The 17,501-nt window shown below is 65.3% G+C and overlaps 2 protein-coding genes across 6 annotated transcripts; one reads left to right on the top strand and one right to left on the bottom strand.

Annotated features, from left to right (window-relative positions):
• Positions 1 to 208: 208 nt before the first annotated feature.
• SOHLH1 (spermatogenesis and oogenesis specific basic helix-loop-helix 1) lies at positions 209 to 8,254 on the top strand. 4 transcript variants are annotated; one of them, XM_049711724.1, is made up of 8 exons: positions 209 to 2,828; positions 3,250 to 3,344; positions 4,381 to 5,100; positions 5,584 to 5,687; positions 5,776 to 5,819; positions 6,488 to 6,665; positions 7,157 to 7,227; positions 7,830 to 8,251. In XM_049711724.1, the coding sequence occupies exons 3-8, from the start codon at positions 4,924 to 4,926 to the stop codon at positions 8,045 to 8,047; spliced, it is 792 nt and encodes a 263-aa protein (XP_049567681.1). In that variant the 5' UTR covers positions 209 to 2,828; positions 3,250 to 3,344; positions 4,381 to 4,923; the 3' UTR covers positions 8,048 to 8,251. The 4 variants fall into 4 exon arrangements, with proteins under 4 accessions (XP_049567681.1, XP_033271022.1, XP_049567680.1 ...); XM_033415131.2 differs by lacking the exons at positions 209 to 2,828; positions 3,250 to 3,344 and adding an exon at positions 3,894 to 4,019 and having other exon boundaries at positions 4,381 to 4,518; positions 4,953 to 5,100; positions 7,830 to 8,250; XM_049711723.1 differs by lacking the exons at positions 209 to 2,828; positions 3,250 to 3,344 and having other exon boundaries at positions 4,082 to 4,518; positions 4,953 to 5,100; positions 5,620 to 5,687; positions 7,830 to 8,254.
• Positions 8,255 to 13,884: 5,630 nt separating this feature from the next.
• On the bottom strand, positions 13,885 to 16,303 carry LOC125964681 (uterocalin-like). 2 transcript variants are annotated; one of them, XM_049711019.1, is made up of 6 exons: positions 16,165 to 16,303; positions 15,928 to 16,061; positions 15,598 to 15,671; positions 15,134 to 15,241; positions 14,521 to 14,717; positions 13,885 to 14,020 (listed from the first exon to the last, which is right to left on the bottom strand). In XM_049711019.1, the coding sequence occupies exons 1-5, from the start codon at positions 16,258 to 16,260 to the stop codon at positions 14,545 to 14,547; spliced, it is 585 nt and encodes a 194-aa protein (XP_049566976.1). In that variant the 5' UTR covers positions 16,261 to 16,303; the 3' UTR covers positions 13,885 to 14,020; positions 14,521 to 14,544. The 2 variants fall into 2 exon arrangements, with proteins under 2 accessions (XP_049566976.1, XP_049566977.1); XM_049711020.1 differs by having other exon boundaries at positions 13,891 to 14,075.
• Positions 16,304 to 17,501: the final 1,198 nt, after the last annotated feature.

Raw genomic sequence — 17,501 nt, 5'->3', positions numbered from 1 at the left:
GGCGACTTCTTCCCCCGCTTTGCCCTGAAACACTTTTCTCTGGTTACGGTGGGGGTGGGAAAAAAGAGCCTGTTCCAGGGTCGGTTCCGGCGCCTGTGCTGGAGCGCCCCCTGCCGGCCGCGTCGGGAACCAGGCTGGGGACGGTGTGGCGGACCGCCCGCATCCCACCCCGGGGACCCGTCTCCATCGCGACGCTCGGCGCCCCCGTAATCCCGGGAAACCGGACAGAGGCTCTTCGAAGGCTAGAAAACCCTAAGAGCGCCCCCAGGGGCAGGGGTGCATGGTGGGAGGGGCTCCGAGAGGGCTGGGGGCCTCTGGGCGCTTCCTGTTTAAAGCGCGAGCATCGGCGATGGCGCCTGCGCTGCTCGATCCTGCCCTCGCTCTGAGCCGCTGGGAGGGGCGGCCGATCAGCACCTGCCCCACCCCCATCCCCCCACGGCACCTGTCACTCCTGCAGAGGCCTGCACCCAGACCCCGTCTGTCCGTCCTCGCGGCACACCTGGGAGGCCGCTGGGCCCGGAGAAGGAAGGGAGGTCGGACCCCTGGAGGCAGGAGTGATTGCACGCTGCCACCTGCCGCCGCCTGCACCTCTGCGGCGCGCGGCCGCCCTGCTCTGCTCTCGCCGCAGCCCCACACGGAGCACCTGGCAAACAGGCAGAGGAGGGCCCGCAGCCTGCTGCAACCCCACGACCCAAAGGAAGGCATCCAGGAAGCGGGGGGATCCGCTGGAGGGCCCCACACGCTCACACTGCCACCCTGGCTCAGCTGCTCCCCGCCCCCGCAGGTAGAACCCTCTATTCTGTCCCCAGTGCTGGCCTGACCCTCACTGAACCATAAGCGTGGCGGAAACACAGAGGAATAGACAGGGAAGGGAGGCGTCTCCCAAAGAACGGCGAGGGACTGCGGCGTCAGGCGGGGGTGGGGGAGCTGAGCCAGCATCACCCGCGCAGCTCATCTCACCTCACGGCCTGGGGCACCAACCCAGCCACCCACAGCGGGGTGGTCAGTGCAGGGGCTGTCAGGGCGGAGCTGGGCCAGCTGATTTGGAGGGTGCATGGCATGTACTTCGTGATCCTGACATCTGCAGGAGTCTCAAGTCCCATCCCTGTTTACTTCCAGAAAACAGCAAGCTGAACAGATACTGTGTGTGTGCGTGTGCGCGCGCGCGCGCGCGTGTGTGTGAACTTGGCAAAGGCATGGCTTGCCCCCAAGTCCCCAGAAGGAGTGCAGCCTGTCCCCAGGCTCATCCTCAGTCTTACCTCTTGGGCACTTTCCCTACTTCCTCCTGAGAGGAGGATGCTGCTGCAAGAGTGCCACCCACCCCTGGCCCCCAGCAGGTCTCTGCCCTCCCCCAGGACTCCTGCCAGGGTGTGTCCATCTTGCGGGCCCCTTGGAGGTGCCCTCTGGCTGGCTGGTCCACGAGATGACTGGCATGCTGTCAGTGACGGGAAACTCTGGCAAGCCCGGTAACATTCCTGAGAGCTTCAGAGAAACCAAAACTTGGCCCCTCTCTACCAAGTAGGAGCCAAGCCCCTAGAACAATGGCGTGTCCATCCCTCCCCACCCAGGAGCAGGAAGGGGAGAGAGCCCCAGGCCCTGGTTTCCAGCCCACCTGCTCCAGCAAGGCAGCCCAGCAGATGGGATCTCTCCGCCAAAGCCCCCACTGTGCCCCTGGACACCCGGGCCAACATGCTCTGCGGGGTCTGCCCTGGCACTGCCCTCTCTTGGGCACGGGGGACCCTCCCAGGGCAAGGAGCCGGGCTTCTCGCACCTCCCGTAAATGCCGGGCCGTACGTGCTGGCAGAACCGGCCATCCCCAGCCTTCCCTGGACTCAACACAGAAGCCAGGCTGTGGGCTGCGCAGGACTGGACAGCAGAGGCCCTGGAGCGCCCCCTTCTGTCGGGAGTGCGGGCCTAGCACATGGGCCCTGGCCTCCTGGCTCCCCAACCTGATCTCCGGCCCACCCATCCTCACAGCATCACCCTCAATCGCGAGGCGACTTCTGTCCCCTGCCCAGCCCTCCCTTTATCCCAGGCCCGGCCTCCTGGGGTTCTGCCGCCTCTCCTGCATGGCCTGACTCCACGTGCAACATGTTACCGCCCCCGCCAGTCCCCCAGCATCTGACCTGCGGCCCCAGCCTGGGCTGGCCGGCCCCTCCCCCATGCCACCTTCAGGACTCAGCTGAGCAGAGTGGAGACGTGGGCCCAGGCCCTCAAGTGGCAGGACCTCCCACGGCTGCACTTCGCCCATCTCTGGGTGCTCCCGCCGCCCAAAGCCCCACCCCAGGACGCCCACCTGCAGGCCTGAGCCCCTCCTCGGTTGGAGACAGGTTTCCTGCTTCCCGGGGGGCAGGGGCTCTGCTCTGTCACCTGGTTCCGTCCCAGGCCCAGCACCTGGGGCGCACTTTGACCACCGCAGTGACACCTGCCCCAGCTCCCTCTTGCCTCGCTTCCCTGTGAACTCGCCCAGCAACTGCCCCCCACGCCCACAACAGCCCACAGCACTGCTCTGAAGTCCTCCTGACTGAAATAGAGCTTTAGTACCCTCCCCTCCCCTTAAAGGTCCACCTCTCTGAAAAAGGACCACCTCTCTGAAAAAGGACCAGTCTCCACTTTCCCCTTCCTCCCTCCCTTCCTCCCTCCCTTCCTTCCATCACTCCTCCAACAAAGCCCCGGTGGGCTTCATGTCCAGCACTGGGACGGCCCCTGGAGACCCGGCGAGGTGCGCACAGACCTGGAACCACTCACACTGTGCACTAAAAGCGGGCAGAGTGAGGTGTTTGGGGAGCTCCCCGCCCAGAAGCTGCTGGAGACGGGGGCTTCGTGGAGTGAGTCTGCATCTGGAGGTGGGGGGCGGGGAGGGAGAGCAGGAGCGAAGGCCTGTGTGAGGGCAGAGCCAGGGCTCAGCCCCGAGAATGAAGGTCCGGGCCTGCGGCAGGCAGGCGGCAGGGGTGGGAGAGGCAGGAAGGCCAGCCAGCCTTCAGGCAAGCCCGGGTGCTAGGGAAGGCACAGAGAGGGTGCGTGGGATCGGAGACAAGGCTGGGAGGCGCCTGAAAGCCTCCTCGCTCCTGAGTGGGCAGTGGCACTGGCTTAGGCAGAGCTTCCCCTGCAAGAGATGCCATCTGGGGGACGGGCACAAGTGAACCTTGGACCTGCAGGCCCTCAGAGGCAGGTGGGGCCCTCTGCCCATCCTTAACCGGCCGGAGTCCCATAGATCTTGGCTGACCAGCCTCCCCGCTCCCATCTTAGCTCCCCTACCTGGGCCTCAACGTCCCCCACGGGCCACACTGATCCTGAAACCTTCTCCTCCCACACCTGTAGCTCCCCGGCCCCTCTGCACTCAGGTAAGTCCAACTCCTCCTGCCACACAGGGGATCCTACCTGCCCACCTCACCCACGTGCCAGCCCAGGGAACCGCCTGGGCTCGCGTTCTTTCCTGCTTGGGACGCTGCCCAGCTCGCTCCTGAAAACCACCTCGCCCTGAGGACACCCTCCTGCCCCTCCCTCCACAGATTCGTAGTCTACTTGGCCCCCCCAGTCGTGAGACCCTTGAGGGTAGCGCCCAGCTCGGGGCTGGCACCCGGGGGCGCCCGCGGTGGGTAGGTGAGGGGAGACCCCACTGAGCGGGAGCTGCGCCGACCACCCGGAAAGGGTGGAAGAAGCCCACCTACTCTGACCACCTACCCCAGCCGCCGCTTCTTTCTGGCAACTTCTCGGCGAGCGGAGCTTCACTGCACGCGGGCGTGGGGCGGGGCAGAGCGCATGTGAGGGAGGCGGGGCGCGTGGGGGCAGGGCGCGCGTGGGGGCGGGCCAGGTGCTGCCTGGGCGGGAAGCACGTGGGGGTGGGCCGAGTGCACGTGAGGGGGAGGGGCTGCAGGACGGCCTGCCGGGGCGGGGCGCACGTGGGGGCCCGGGCGCGTTGCTGGCCTCTCCACTAGCTCCAGCTGCGTGCCTATGGCGTTCAGGGCTCTTGCGTCAGACGCTGGGCTTCCCGGAGCCCCCGGCTCCGAGGGGTGCAGGTGAGAATTGGGGGGGGTTGCCGGAGGGGGTCAGCTGGAACGCCCCTGCTTGGGGTGCCGGAGGGGGTCAGCTGGGACGCCCCTGCTTGGAGGTGCTCGGGGTGTCCAGACCTGGCGCTTCTATCCAATTCAAATGCACCGAATCCCCGTCCCCACCCAGCTTGGCCCGCCTGGGGCAGAACCCCGACCCCCGGCCCTTTGGGGGAAAGAGGGAGGGGTGCCAAGAGGTAGGGCCCAGGGCCGTGTTCCTGGGCGACCCAGGCCTTGTCCTGCGCCCGCCTCCCAAGATGTCCATCACCGCCTCGGGGCTCCGGGGGCGTTTTCTGGGATCACAGAGCCTGGCGCTCTTGGCTTTTTTCAGCAGCGGCCCTTTCCTGTTTGGGACCCAGTTACGCTGCGAGGATCTCTGCCACGGCTCAGGCCAGGCCAAGGCCCCTGCGGTGGCCAAGGGTCCAGTCTCCTACCTCCCACGGAACGTGCTCAGCGAGAGGCAGCGCAGGTGGGGGCCGCGCAGTGGGGTTGGGGGTCAGAGGAGGTCAGGTTTGTGCCCGCGAGCTGGTTTCAGGTGGCTGGGACAGGCTCGTGCCGTCTGTCGGGTAAGGGAACGCTTAGTACATCCCCGAGGTGAATATAACACACGTTTTTGGTGGTGGGGGTCCCAAGGGCCACCGTTGCAGCCCTTTCTTTGATCTGAAGTCCTGGGCACCTCGAGGTTGTGCATGTGCAACCGACACCCCCAGGCAGTGACGGTGCAGGCTTGCCTGCAGCCCGCGGCAAATATCTGGATAGCTTGCAGCTTGGGGTCCAGGGTCCTGGGCCAGTGTGTGTGCTGACACGATCCCTAAAGGGCTCAGGAGGTTCTGGTGGCTGCGGTGCTTTTTCCGGGTCAAGGCCAGACTGCCCCATGGTCGGTGGTCACTTCCCTGGAGGCAGGAAGCGGATCTCCTTGAGCTGTGAGCGCCTGCGGGCCCTGCTGCCCCAGTTCGATGGCCGGCGGGAGGACATGGCTTCAGTCCTGGAGATGTCGGTGCAGTTCCTCCGGCTCGCCAGCGCCTTGGTGCCCGGCTGGGAGAAGCACGCTGTGAGTTGCCCTGCGGCAGCCCTGTCAGCCCTCTGGGGAGGAGCCATGGGCATCCCCCCCTATGCCCCGGGCAGCTCTGACCACCCGGCTGCCTGGCTTCCCTCTGCCCTCCGCCTTGCACTGCCAGGGCTGCTGCGTTTCTGCAGACACGCCTCCGTTTGTGCACAGCACCTCCTGCGGGAGCCCCGGGGACAAGCCGTGTTCTCCAGTTATGCTCTTTGTACTTTTGCCCACGGTGCCAAGGCTGGTATGGGTAAAAGGCCCATTGCTGTGAGGTCCCCAGGCGGGCATCGCCTTCAGCCTCCCTCCCGCCCCCACCCCCCAGTCTTGAGGACACGGTCTGCACTCAGGGAGGACTTCTGGGGCCCTAGGCAGGGTGGCCAGTGAGGGACCACAGCCTGCTTTTTTTGTGGGTTTTCTGGTTGATGGTCTGTGTTGCGTTTTTTGTGTCTATTTCCGTTTTTGGTTCTTGCTTCTACGAAGGAGACATGGCACACGTGGCAGAAGGATGTTTTGCAGGTGGCCCTGGCGAGTCAGACCCCAGCAGGTGCCCCGGACCCCGGCGTGGGAACGTCCAGCGTGACCATGTTAGTGTCCCAGTGGGGCTAGGGGACTCCCGGGCATGGTGTGTGCGGACTGTTCAGAGGTTTCTCCTTCTGTCTTTGCGTGCTTCAGGCAGCAGGCTTCCCCGAGCCGTGCAGCTGCGGATGTGGACGACGGTAAGGCCCCGGTGGGGGCGGCCGCAGTGCTGGGTGGGCTGCCGGCCCTGCCTGGTGAGCGTGAGCGGGCCCTTGTCCTCCCGTCGTGCTGCCTCCGACGAGGCCCCCAGGGCAGTGTGATGACTGCACTTCCCTCATGCTGGATGCCTGCCATGGCGGTTGGTCACTGCTTGGACCACGGCTGCCAGTCTGCGAGTGCCACGGGAGGCGAGACTGTGCCTTCCCCCTCCCCTGGTGTGTTCCTCAAGGCGGGGAAGGGGTCTTGCTGTCGCCAGGGCCAGCAGCAGAGCTGGGCCCCCCAAAGAAGGTCGGGACTCAAGCTCAGGGTGTGAGGGTGCAGGGATCACACAGCACGGTGGTCTGAGGGTGAAGTCCTTGGTCAGGAATCACGGAGATGGAGGAAGAGGTGGAAGCGTGAGGGTCCCCAGGTCCGAGTCCCCCATGGTTGACCTGAGGCCGAGTCGGCATCTCCACCAGGAAGCCTCCCTGGCCCCAGGTGTCAGGTGCCTCACCTCTGGCCATCTATCTGCTCCTAGTTACTTGTTGGTTTTTTGCTCTTGAAATTCATGGGTTCTTTATGCAGGACACAGTGGGCAGGAACTCAGGTCTTCAGAGGAGGGCTGCTCTCCAGGTGGGGAAGGCTGACCCACGCCTCACTTCCCCCCCAGAGCCGCCCAGCCTGGTCCTCCGGTCTCCAGGCCTGAGTCCCTCCAGGGCCCTGAGGCCGCCCATGCTGTGGTCGCGGCAGCCACCCTCTCCGCTGGTGAGCGAAGAGTCTCAGAGCTGCTTGGGCCGGGCTGGGTCCCCAGGTCAAGGGACTGACAAGGCCATAACGCTGGATGCCAGGTGGGTGTCCCAGTGGTGTGTGCGTGACCCGCTACATGCCTGCTCCCAGCCCTGCCCGAGCTCTGCCTGGACCCCCTGCCCGGGAAGTTTCTGCCCCTCACGTCCTCGGTGTCTGCCTGGATGGCCCAGGCTGCTGGCCTGGTCCCGGAGCAGCCAGACCCTGCCACGTATGTGGGTTTCTAACGTGTTTCCGGAAACGTTGTTGTCTCCTTAACGGTCATCCGTTTTGGTTGACAGTAAGTGAGTTTGTGTTTTGCGAGCTCTACCAGCTGGGGTGTGGGCCGGGAGCTGCTGGGGCTGGAGAGGAAGCAGCAGCGGGCTGGGCTGGCTCGGGGCAGGCAGGAGGGTGGGCTCAGGGTCCGGCTGGGAGGGCGCACCCCGTTGTCTCTGAACCCACAGCTGCCTTTCAGGGCCCATGCTCTTCTCTCGAGGTGAAAGGCCTGGGGTCCAGCTGGGGTGACTCAGGGTGAGGGTGTCCTTGTTACATCCAGGTCTGTGTCGGGGTATGACGTCGAAGATGGGTCGTCCTTTCTGCTGACGGCCAGTCCTGACTGGTGGCTGGGTGAGTGGGGGGTGCTCGGCCCGGGCCACCTCCTCCCCTAACCTGGGACAGGCTTTGGGGTCTGGGTTGGTCCTGTTGCGGGCTGGGCGGGCAGCTGGGGCTGTTGGGGAGATGGGATGGGGTCCAGCTTGCTGTGTGACACTAAGGTCTCAGCGTCTGTCTCCGAGCTCCCGTTTTCTTCTCTGCTGCTGGTTTTGGGGACCACTGGTGGGAACGACAAGCGGTGTGTGGGGAGTTATCTGTGCGCTCGAGTGCACGGCAACACGGGGTTGCGTGTGTATGGCTGCGAGTCAGTTTCAGAGCCTTCTCCCGAGACCTCGTCCCCACAGAGGCGTCTGGACGTGCGATGAGTCCCGTCTCTGCAGGATTTGGCTTCATGGGGTGGGGGAGCCCCTTCCTGGTTCTGCGTCTCAAGCAGGGCCGGCAGGAGTGGGCCCACCCACCTGGTCAGGGGTCCTCTGTTCCCACCTCAAGGATGAGCAGAGGGCTTCCTGGTTGGGTGGGACAGATGGGCAGAGGGGGGCCCCCTTCTGCACACTGAGTCCACTCTGCGTGCCCTGGGGTACCTGCCTGTTCTGCTGACACGTCCCGTCTGCTTCCAGGGTCCCTGGAGGGCAGAGGCAGCAGTGCCCCTTTTCGGGTCCCCGCCAGGAGCAGCGTGCTGGACAGGGCAGAGCCCAGCTTCCTGGGTGACCATGAGCCCGGCTCCCAGGACCCCCCCGACGGGCCCCTGGAGCCATGGAGCTCAGACGTGAGCTGCCCCAGCTCGGCCCTGCGGGAGGAGGTAGACACCATCTTCCCCGACTTCTTTGCTTACTGAGGGCCGGGTCGCGCCAGGCCGCGGGGCACGGGGCCTTTGCAGCAGCTCCTGCCGCATGCTTGGGCATTGTCTTTGGGGTTTGGGCTGCAGCTGTGCTCTAATTCCAGCGAGGCTGTGGGGCGGGGGGCTGGGGAAGCGGAGGCTGGATATTAAAAGAGGAAAAGCAGTGTTTCTGGAGGAAGCAAAACTTGTGTAGATTTCGTATAATTAACACGATTCACTGGGCAGATGGTGCAGCTTCTGTTCAAAGTGCAGCCACCCCTGCCTGGGGATTTGTTCCTATGATGTTCCTGGTCTGGGGGATCCCTAAATAACCCGGCCCTGGGGCTAGGGAGGGGAGGGGTCCACAGATGGGGAATTGTGTCCTTGGTCTGCTCCCCAAGAGGCAGGCGTGGGACCCAACTCCCTGCGCCCGTGAGGCTGGTCTGAGGGGCCCCACAGAGGTCCATTGGGGAGGCCTCTTTCCGGACCAGCGGGGGCACCTGGGAAAGGAACCACCTCTGCCTTCGAGGTGCTGGCCTTGGTGCTCCCCGTGCAGGGCCCGTTGGGGGGCGTGGGACGGAGGCCGCTTGGCTTTCGCGTCTGGACCCTTAGCTGCTCCCGTCCCCAAGGATCGGGGAGGCACTGGCTTCCTGTAAGGAGTGACCCTGCCTGAATCCCATCACCTTTCAGTCACAGCGAAGGCGGTGCCAGTCTCTGACCCAAGCTGGTCAGGGGCTCAGCCCACCCTGATCCCTGCTTGTCCCTTTCTGGAGCCCTGGGCATCTTCACCCCAGCACCCTGGGAGGGAGGCCCGGGAGCTGGGACTCAACTTGTTCAAAAGCCTGACTGAGACCCCCAGCGGGTGGGTGGACTCACCCTGACCCTTAAACTCCCCACTTAGACCTTTAGAAGGCGAGGGGCAGGACCCCACCTCGGGTGGCAGGAGGGCTCACTTGTGCTGCCTCCAGCTGGTGAAGGGGGTGGCGCTCGGAGCTGGTGTTGAGAAGGGTCCAGGGGCCCAGGCAGGCTGGCGGGGCCATAGCAGGGGTGGGTGAGTGGTGCCTGCCCCATCGTGGGAGGAGAGCAGCCGTCAACCCTGCACCTGGGCCAGGGTCCTGGGTCGGGTCCCGCAGGCCCTGGGACCACGAGCACAAAGCTGCTGCGTCAGACAGGGCGCCGCTGCAGACGCCCCGACGGGACGGGCGTCACTGCAGACGCCCAGACGGGACGGGCGTCGCTGCAGACGCCCCGACGGGACGGGCAGCGCTGCAGACGCCCACACGGGACGGGCGCCGCTCCAGATGCCCACACGGGACGGACGGCCGTCTGGGGCCAGACCTCCCTCGCTGCCTGGGGGAGTGCTGGGAAAGCTGACCTCCCTCCAAGGTGGGGAGAAGAAAGGGCTGCCGCCTGGGCCTGGTGGGGGCTGGGCTGTCACGGCTGCTGGAGCGGAAAGGAGCTGGGGGTCCCGCAAACAGCTTGCTTTCCACCCCTCCCCTGCTCTGGTCCTTTTCTAAGCAAATTACCCTGTTGGCTGCAGTTGGGTGTTCGGGGTGGATTTAGAAAGCACGGTGGTGACTACAGGCTTGTTTTGGGGAGTGAGGGGGTTTCAGCATAACACCCCCAGCTCTCTAGGTGACCTGCTCTCCTCCCCCCACCCCCAGGGGCTCCCGGAAGTAGGACAGTGGCTGCTGCTTGCACGGAGGGGGACGTGGGGCTCGGCAGGACCCCAGACACCCTCAGGCTGCACCCTCTCCCAGGTCCACCAACCTCTCAGCTCCGGGCATTGTTGCTGGGCAGTGTCTGTGGCTGCGCCTTGGGGTCTGTCAGCCGGCTGAGCTGGGAGGTGGCCAGCTGCTCTGCCAGCACCGCCGTCCACTCTCCCCGAGCCCTGCCTCCCCCTCCTCTGCCGCCTCCTGCCCTCCCTGCTGCCCATCTTCCTCCTCGAACTTCGAGGCCACCTTGGGTCACTCCCCATTGGTGTCGTGGTCAGGGTGCTCAGGGCTGCCCAGGAGCCTCACACGGCGTCTGGTCACGGGTCCTGACCTGGAACCTGGCACAGCCAAGGGCCTCCTTGCCCACCTGGGAGGGGCCGGCCACTGCTCATCCTCAGGGGTCTGGAGAGCACGGTGCCAGGGCCTTGCCTACCACCAACGTGACTTTCTCTTGGTAAGGCCAGGCCCATCCTGTCCATCTCCCACCCAGGTGCCCAATGAGTGAGAGAAATGGTACCCTCGCTTCAGGCCTCAGCCCTCCCGAGACCCTGACCCAACCAGCCTGGCCTCAGTGTGCCCGCCCCCACCCCCCCGTGTGTGCTCCCCCACACACGGGGACACCTGGGCAAAGGACAGGCCCCACCTGCCCTGGAAGCTGGACTCTACAGGCCTGAAGGAGCCAGAAACAGGCTCAGTCTTCCTCCAACCCCGCCTTTGGTCTCTTGAAACCCAGGACACCTCGTCATCCCCCAGCGGGTGCTACAGCCTGCCACCTGGGCACAGCAGGGTGCCCATGGCATGACAAGGTCCCCAGGGCAGCCATGCCCAGGCCCACCTGGCTTCAGTATTTTCTTCAGGGTCGTACCTGACGGTGGCGAGGGTGGGGGCCTTGGTCTGGCCCTCCTGTGCAGGGGTCAGAGCTGCAGCTCACGCCGTGGCCGGGAGCCAGTGTCCCCTGTGGGTGCTGGACCTGGCCACCTTCCAGGGCCCACCATGAGTCCCTCCCTTTCCTCCTTTTTCCAGAACCTTCTGGAATCTTTGACTCTTCCAGAGGAGAAGAGGACACTCTTGTGGCCACGTGCTGGTGGACAGGGCAGGGAAGCTAAGCCACATGATGGAGGCGTGGGGTCTAGGGAGGTCCCGCAGATGTGGGTCCTGATTCTTCTCTCAAGGGGTCTCAGCAGAAATGGGCTTCGGGGCTGGTGGTCGGAAGGGGTGCAAACGGAGGTGGTCCCCTTCCCTCGCGGGCCCTGTCTGGCCGTCTCTAACCCCTCTGGGACCTGCAGGTGGCCCCCAGCCCCTCGACACAGGCAGCTGGTGCCCTCGGAGCTGCGGACCCTGCAAAGGCAGCAGCCCAGGGAGGCCCTGGCACCCACAGTGTCCACTCGTGGACCAGCGGGTCAGCGCCCCACCTGCTGCTTATGGGGCTGGAGGAGGTGGCATGTGCAGAGCCATGGCAAGGGGGGCCTGGGCTCCCGTGCACTCTAAAGCCGCTGCCGTTGGATGGGGCCTGGGTGCCAGGGCAGGGAGCACCCAGCGAGGCCAGAGTTGGTGTCTGGTTTGTCCGGGGCCTGGCCAGCCCTTCCTGCAGGGGGTGCCCTTGGTGGTGCCGGTTCTAAGGAACCTCCCCGAGCCCCAGGGACATGGCTGGCTCTGCTTCTGAGGGTGGTGGGAGAGAAGCTTCCGGATCATGTGAATCTCCCCCGTCTCTGCTGATGGGGTCGAGCTGACGTGCCCAGTTCCTGCATTTGCCTTCGGGAGAGTCAGGCCAGGAGCTTTCGCTGAATGGATGGATGCCCTGTGCTGCCTTCTCGGCGCAGAAAACAATCCCATTACGTGTCTTAGAAATTGTATCTTATTATTGTAAGCGTGGAGGTTGGTTGCACTCAATTCATTTGAAATGCTGGGGATCCTAACCCGAAAAGGAAAGCTGTTGGTGAAGGGCGGGGTGGCAGGTGGAGGGGACACCTCGCCCAGAAGCTTCAGGGCCTGTCCCCAGGCTGATCTCCGTGGCCGCGAAGCTGCCTGGGGCAGCCGGTGGTGGGTTTGTTTCCCCGTGTTGGGGTTTCTCTGGGTGGGCCCTCCCAGGGCATCGTTCCTCAGTGAGTCCTTGCCCCCCAGCCTGCTCTGGGCCTGCTCGGGGACTGTCCCGAAAGCGCCCTGTTCCTGGGTTTGGGATGGACGTTGGAGGCCAGGTGATGGCACAGTGGCCACCAGGACGCAGACCCTTCAGCAAGGAAGAGGGGCGTGGGACCCTGGAGAACGCCCTTGGCCTCTTTGCGGGGCCGAGTTGGGCCGCTGTCCTGTCCCGGTGCTTCCTGCGGTCGCGTGTAGCCAAGACGGCCAAGTGCGTGCGCGCAGCCCAGATCCCAGATGGCTGGGAAGTCCCTGTCCAGGCTGCCCCCCCGGTAGCCCCAGGGGTGCAGCGCCTGTGCTTCACGGGGGCTTGTGAATTGGGGCGGGGGGCAGCTTATTCAGAATGCAGCTCCTCAATCAGTGAGGGGCCAGGGGTCAGGATACCTACCGGGCACACGGCCTCTGCTGGGGCAGGTGGCTCCTGGACCCGGTGCCCTGGGTGGGGTGGTGGAAAGGGTTCTAAGCAGCACAGAAGGACACTGGGGAGGAGTGTCGGGGTCTGCAGCGTCTCCACCCCTCATGGAGGGCAGCTCCGGGGGACGAGTCCAGCAGCATCACAGCCACAGCCTGACTCCCCAGGGTCCTCTGGAGGACACGGCTTCCCATTCCCCGGTCTTCTCTCTTTTAACGGCTTTTGCTTTACAAATGGGGGAGGGATTCCAGGGCTAACAGTGCCCCCAGGCACGTCTCTGGTACGTTTCAGGGTCTGAGCAGGAGGGTGTGGGAGTTGTGTCCTTGGAGGTGGTGCCGGAGGGCGGCTTCTTCCTCCGTGGTGTCAGGGCCCAGCACTCACCCCACCGTCCCCATCAGAGCATCACGGAGCCTCAAAGGACGAAGACCAGGCTTAGAAGGCTGTCCCCCCACCCCTGCCACCAGCACGTCCTTTTATATCCATTTGGGGTGCTCAAAGCAGGGCTGTGACCTCTGCCCCAGATGCCTTTGCCTGGCCCGTCTGAGCACGCGCGCGCACGCGTGTGCGTGTGTGTGGTTTGTGCGCGACCGTCTGAGCCTCTGTGTGTGTGTGTGACGTGTTTTGTGAGCTGCGGGAGCCCCTTGGGATCCCGGCAGGCCTGGCTTCGCACAAATGGCCCCTTGGGCTCTTTCCGAATGCACTTGACTTTCCCACGCCTGGTGGGCGGGCTCAGCTGTGCCAGGGGCTGGGTGTTGGCTGGCTGATACCCCTGCCTGTGACATGTGCCCCGGGGTGCTGGGAGCCTGGCCCAAGACACGGCCTCGGGGGACTCTTGGCCACCGGAGAGAGCCCCCTGGCCTGGGGCGACAGTGGCCCGAGGTACAGCCCTTGGGGGAGCAAAGGGGCTCACCCGCTGTGGGGCAGGGAGCTTCCCTGAGGCTGGGGTCCAGTGGAGGGGGCCTGGCTGATGGGGAACTCAAGTGGGCTGCCCGGGCCCTGGCCCCAGGTGGGAGCCCTGGCTGGGCACTGTGTGCGTCGGAGGGGGGCTTAGGGGGTACCCACCAGGCTCTGGCAGCTCGAGGAGGGTAAGACACGTCCTCTGCTGCCTGCCCAGCCACCGTGTCCGCCCCTAGGGCCTCAGCCACTGTCATTTAGGGGAGACCAGGGTGTGGTCTGAAGGGGCCCCTAACCTGCAGGCGCTCTGCTGGCCGACCCACCGGAGCTGTGCTCTCTGCCCGGAGACCCCACTGCCGGGGTCTCACCCCACAGCACCACCACGGGGTGAGCCCTGGGGCTGCCACTGCCCGCAGCCCCGAGCCTGAGGGGACCAGGGTGGCCGTGGGGCCTGGCCTCGCCCCCTCCCTGCGCCATCTCCCAGCTTTGCGCTCTGAACGGTGTCCTGGTGAACCTGTAGCAGCTTCTCCAAACCCCGTGGACGTGAGTCCAAGGCCAGCTTGGTGTCGCCAGGAGGGTCCCCATCCCCTGTCCCCAGCAGCCTTGGCCTGGGATGGGGTGTCAGTGGGCAGCTCCCGGTCACCATGCTGGCACTGGCCACGCTTGTGTTCGGGCTGAGGCCCCCCAGAGCACACTGGGTCTGGGTCAATCATTTATTGGACACAGCAGGACAGGCCTCCAGGAGGGCGGAGGCTGCTGCTAGGGGGTGGGGCAGCTGAAGGGCTCCTTGGGTTAACCGAGATCTTCTGGTCCTTCGGTGCCTGGGAGACACCCCTGTGAACAAGCGGGGGTGCGGCAGGCTCAGTGGTGGGGGACGGCAGGGGTAGACCTGCGGGAGGGGCGGGGCACTGTCTTGAGAGCCAGGGCAGCTGGCTCCCCACCGCCCCGGGCCCTCCCGCGGGTCACGGCCTGGGGGCGTCTGTTGAGGGACAGAGGAGGCGATGGGGAGGGGCTTTTGTCACAGGCAGCCGCGTGCCAGGCTCTGGACCCCCAAGGTCTGCCCTCTATAGTCCTCCACCTGCAGGCCCACCCCGAGTGTGTCCACAGGCCCCTCTGCCCCCCCGCTGGCCCTGCCCGTGTCAGCCTGGGTCAGCCCGATGGGCGTCCCCACCTTGGGTCCCTCCCACGCCCCCCGGCACTGCATCCTGAGTCTCCGAGACGGCAAGGCCCCGCGTGGAGCAGCTGGTAACGCATGTGCTGAGCGGCACCTGCCGCCGACCCCCACCCCCAGGGGATCCCCTGCTGCCGTCCCCACAGGGTCAGAGGTCACCCACCTGGGCCCGGCAGCCTCCCCGTTGTCAGGCGCGGGGGCAGTGATCTGTGGCGAGCTGAGCGGAGGTCCGAGGCTGGGGCAGGCGTGGGCACGCATCAGTTGCGGTCACTTTGATGATGTTGGTGGGGTGAATCCCATGGCTTCTACAGTAGTTGGTAAACAGCAGCAGGGCGTCCGGGCTGGCCTCGGGTGTCCGGCCTGGGGGCACAGTGCCAGGGGCCGTCTGTCTTGCTGGTCATTTGGGACCGCGGGCGGTGGGGTTCTGGGGGCTGGGAGGCTGCCCTCTCGGGGTGTGGGCGTGGCTATGGGGACAGGCCCAGCGTTGGGGTGGGAGCAGGCCTCTTCTCTGGGTCCTGGTCGTTGCTGTCTCCTGTCCTTTGTTTACTCCACATTGGGATAAAGGGCTGGGGCCCCAGGACAGTCTGAGGGTGTCTGGGTCCAGACGGCCTCGAGGTGGCCGGGGTCCATCCTGTGTCTTGCTGCCTGTGGCCCGGTGTCCTCCCTGGGGACTGGGTGTCCCTGGAGGGGGCGGGGGGAGGGGCTCGCCCTGCCCTTGCGGGGTGGTGGGTGGTCCACGTGTGGGCACAGGCAGGCAGGGGTCTCTGGGCACTTACTCAGCAGGTTCACCACCACCACCTCCTCACGTTTCTCGCGGTGGTTGCAGAGGATGACGTAGCTCTTGGGGTCCACTTTTTCCAGGAAAAGCCTGTTCTGGTCGGCATCTGTGACCCCGGGGGTCAGGGTGGGAGGCGGGACAAGAACCAGACTCTGGGACCCCTCTGGTCCCTTCACAGGGCTGGACGACTTGCTCCTAAGGGCCAGCGGAGCCCCGGGCTGGGCAGGACCGGGTGTGGCCCTCGGGCCCTTCCTGGACGCCTCCGCCCACACGTGCCCGCCACTGCTGCCGGTGCCACGGGGGTGCCGCGCCCAGCCCGGGGACGCCGTCTCAAGGTGGGCGTCCTGGCAGCGGGGCTCCTGGCCACACTCAGCCCCGAACTGGGGGTGGCGTGGGGCCGGGCGGACGGGGCCACACTCCACCTCCAGCGGTGGAGCTGGAGGATGGCGAGTCTATACTTACCCTCCAGCCGGTACTGAAATTTCCTTTTCGTTTTATTTGCCATCATCGTAATTGGGACGCATGCACCATTTACCCTGGGAGGGGGTGACAGGTCGCCTTGGAACCCGCGTCTGGAAGGCAGGGCTCGGCCTTCTCCGTGCAGCCCCTCGGTGGGACTGGGGGAGCTCGGCCACCCTGGACCTTGGACTCTCGTGTCCGTCTCCAGGCAGCGAGCCCCTCGCCCCGCCCCACATCACCTCTGAGCCCGGAAAGCAGGCTGTGAGGGGGGCGGGGGACAGGGTCGTGCGACTCACCTGGGCTCCACCCTGCCCGCACCTGCCCCTGACTTACTTCTTGTGCAGGTGGAGCTGCAGGGCCCTGGGGGTGACCTGGATATGGTGGACGAGCAGCCCCGCGTCCTTGTCCTCCTTCAGGAGTTTGGGTTGGTTGGAGGCCATCCCTGCCAAGAACCATTCGCCGCTGACCTGGGGAGCAGAGGGGGGGACGCTGGTGCCGGCCGGCCCTGTCCCTGTGGCTGCTGCCCCCAGCCGCCTCTCCATCCCACACCCGACGCCCGCGGCTGACTACCAGAGTCTCGTTGAAGTTGGGGTCCTGGGGCCCCCAGTGCAGGGCCTGGGGGCAGCCGAGCAGGGTCAGCCCCACAGCCAGCAGCAGGAGGCTCATGGCGAGTCAGGGGGGCTGAGGTATGGCCGGCGGCACCTCGGACAGGTGTCCAGAGCCCGTGGTGGTGGCCCTTTTGTCCCCTGCCGGGAGAGGTTCCTGGCCACGTGGCGGGCTGTCACCAGCCCCCTCCCATTGACCACAATTACCTTCTATTTGTTGAGCCTGCGGCCAACAATGGCCACTTTGCCCTTGTCCACAGCCCCCCTGCCCGTGCGTGGTGCAGTCATGCTGTTTCTAGGAACAGCGGGTGTGTCCGCCTGGGCAGGCTTCCAGGGTCCTTGTGTTCCCATCAATGATCAAGTCACAGAGCCGCTTGCTGACCTGGGCAGCCCTGAGGTCTCCCTTCTGACAGCCACCCAGACGTTTGTGTGGCTTGGTCATGGGGCCCTGGGACTCGGGGGGTGGCCCCGGGGGAGCGGCAGCCCTGGATGCCCTTCCCCACCGGGGGTTGACCGACGACCCTGGCTTGGGGGACAGGGGTGGCTCCGTGACACAGCCTGGGCCATGCTGCCGGGCGCTTCCCCTGGAGTGGACCATCTGGGCAGAGCCAGGCACAGCGGGAGTGAGGGGGCTGCAAGCGGGAGCCGGGATGTGCCCCATCTCGACTCCCCTGCTGGAGCCTGACTGAGTTTGACTCCCTTGTGCTGCACAGGGACCCCCGGGGCCGTGGGGCACAGGGCAGAGCAGCGTGAGTGCAGACACTTCCCGCCCCCCCCAACCAGGGCTGTGTCCTTAGCTCTCTGAGCCTCAGTTCCTCACCTTTGAAGGGGCAATGACGATGCTCCCTGGCTGCTGGCTGCCGGCCCGTTTCTTGGCTGCAAGACCCTTCGAAGATGCTCGTGTGGGGTCTCCCATCCCCCTCCCTCATCCCCCACTGAAGCGGTGGCCTTGTGCAGCCGACTGTGCCCCAGGTAGAGCCCCTCCTTTGGTACCGCAGTGCCACACCTTGGTGTCAACACCGGGCAAGGACATTACGAGAAAGGAAAAATTGAACGTCACACCCACCCATGAACGTAGGTTCAGGAGCGCAGGTAAACACCCTACAGTGAATCCAGCCACATCTGTGGAAAGGAAGGTACTTTACAACCTGTAGGGTTCCATCCAGAACTGCTAGGTTGGTTTAGGGATCGTGAATCAGTCCATGATTCCATCACTTAATAGAGCGGAGGGAAAATCCTCTGATCGTGGTATTAGCTGCAGGAAAGGCACTGGATGAAAGTCAGCAACTATTCATGGCAAAA

This window comes from Orcinus orca, chromosome 6 (assembly GCF_937001465.1).
Source record: "Orcinus orca chromosome 6, mOrcOrc1.1, whole genome shotgun sequence".
Taxonomy (NCBI): Eukaryota; Metazoa; Chordata; class Mammalia; order Artiodactyla; family Delphinidae; genus Orcinus; species Orcinus orca.
The sequence above is the reverse complement of the archived record's forward strand: the minus strand, read 5'-3'. Positions and strand labels throughout refer to the sequence as shown.

Bases quoted from the DNA above. Each gene is read 5' to 3' on its own strand.
- SOHLH1 (XM_049711722.1), top strand. From the start codon at position 4,307: ATGTCCATCACCGCCTCGGGGCTCCGGGGGCGTTTTCTGGGATCACAG. The intron at 5,688-5,775 runs GTTAGTGTCCCA...TGCGTGCTTCAG, and splicing joins GGAACGTCCAGCGTGACCAT to GCAGCAGGCTTCCCCGAGCC. The intron at 6,666-7,156 runs GTGGGTGTCCCA...TGTTACATCCAG, and splicing joins GCCATAACGCTGGATGCCAG to GTCTGTGTCGGGGTATGACG.
- LOC125964681 (XM_049711019.1), bottom strand. From the start codon at position 16,260: ATGAGCCTCCTGCTGCTGGCTGTGGGGCTGACCCTGCTCGGCTGCCCC. The intron at 16,062-16,164 runs GTAGTCAGCCGC...TCTGCTCCCCAG, and splicing joins CCAACTTCAACGAGACTCTG to GTCAGCGGCGAATGGTTCTT. The intron at 15,672-15,927 runs GTAAGTCAGGGG...ACCCCCTCCCAG, and splicing joins CAGCTCCACCTGCACAAGAA to GGTAAATGGTGCATGCGTCC.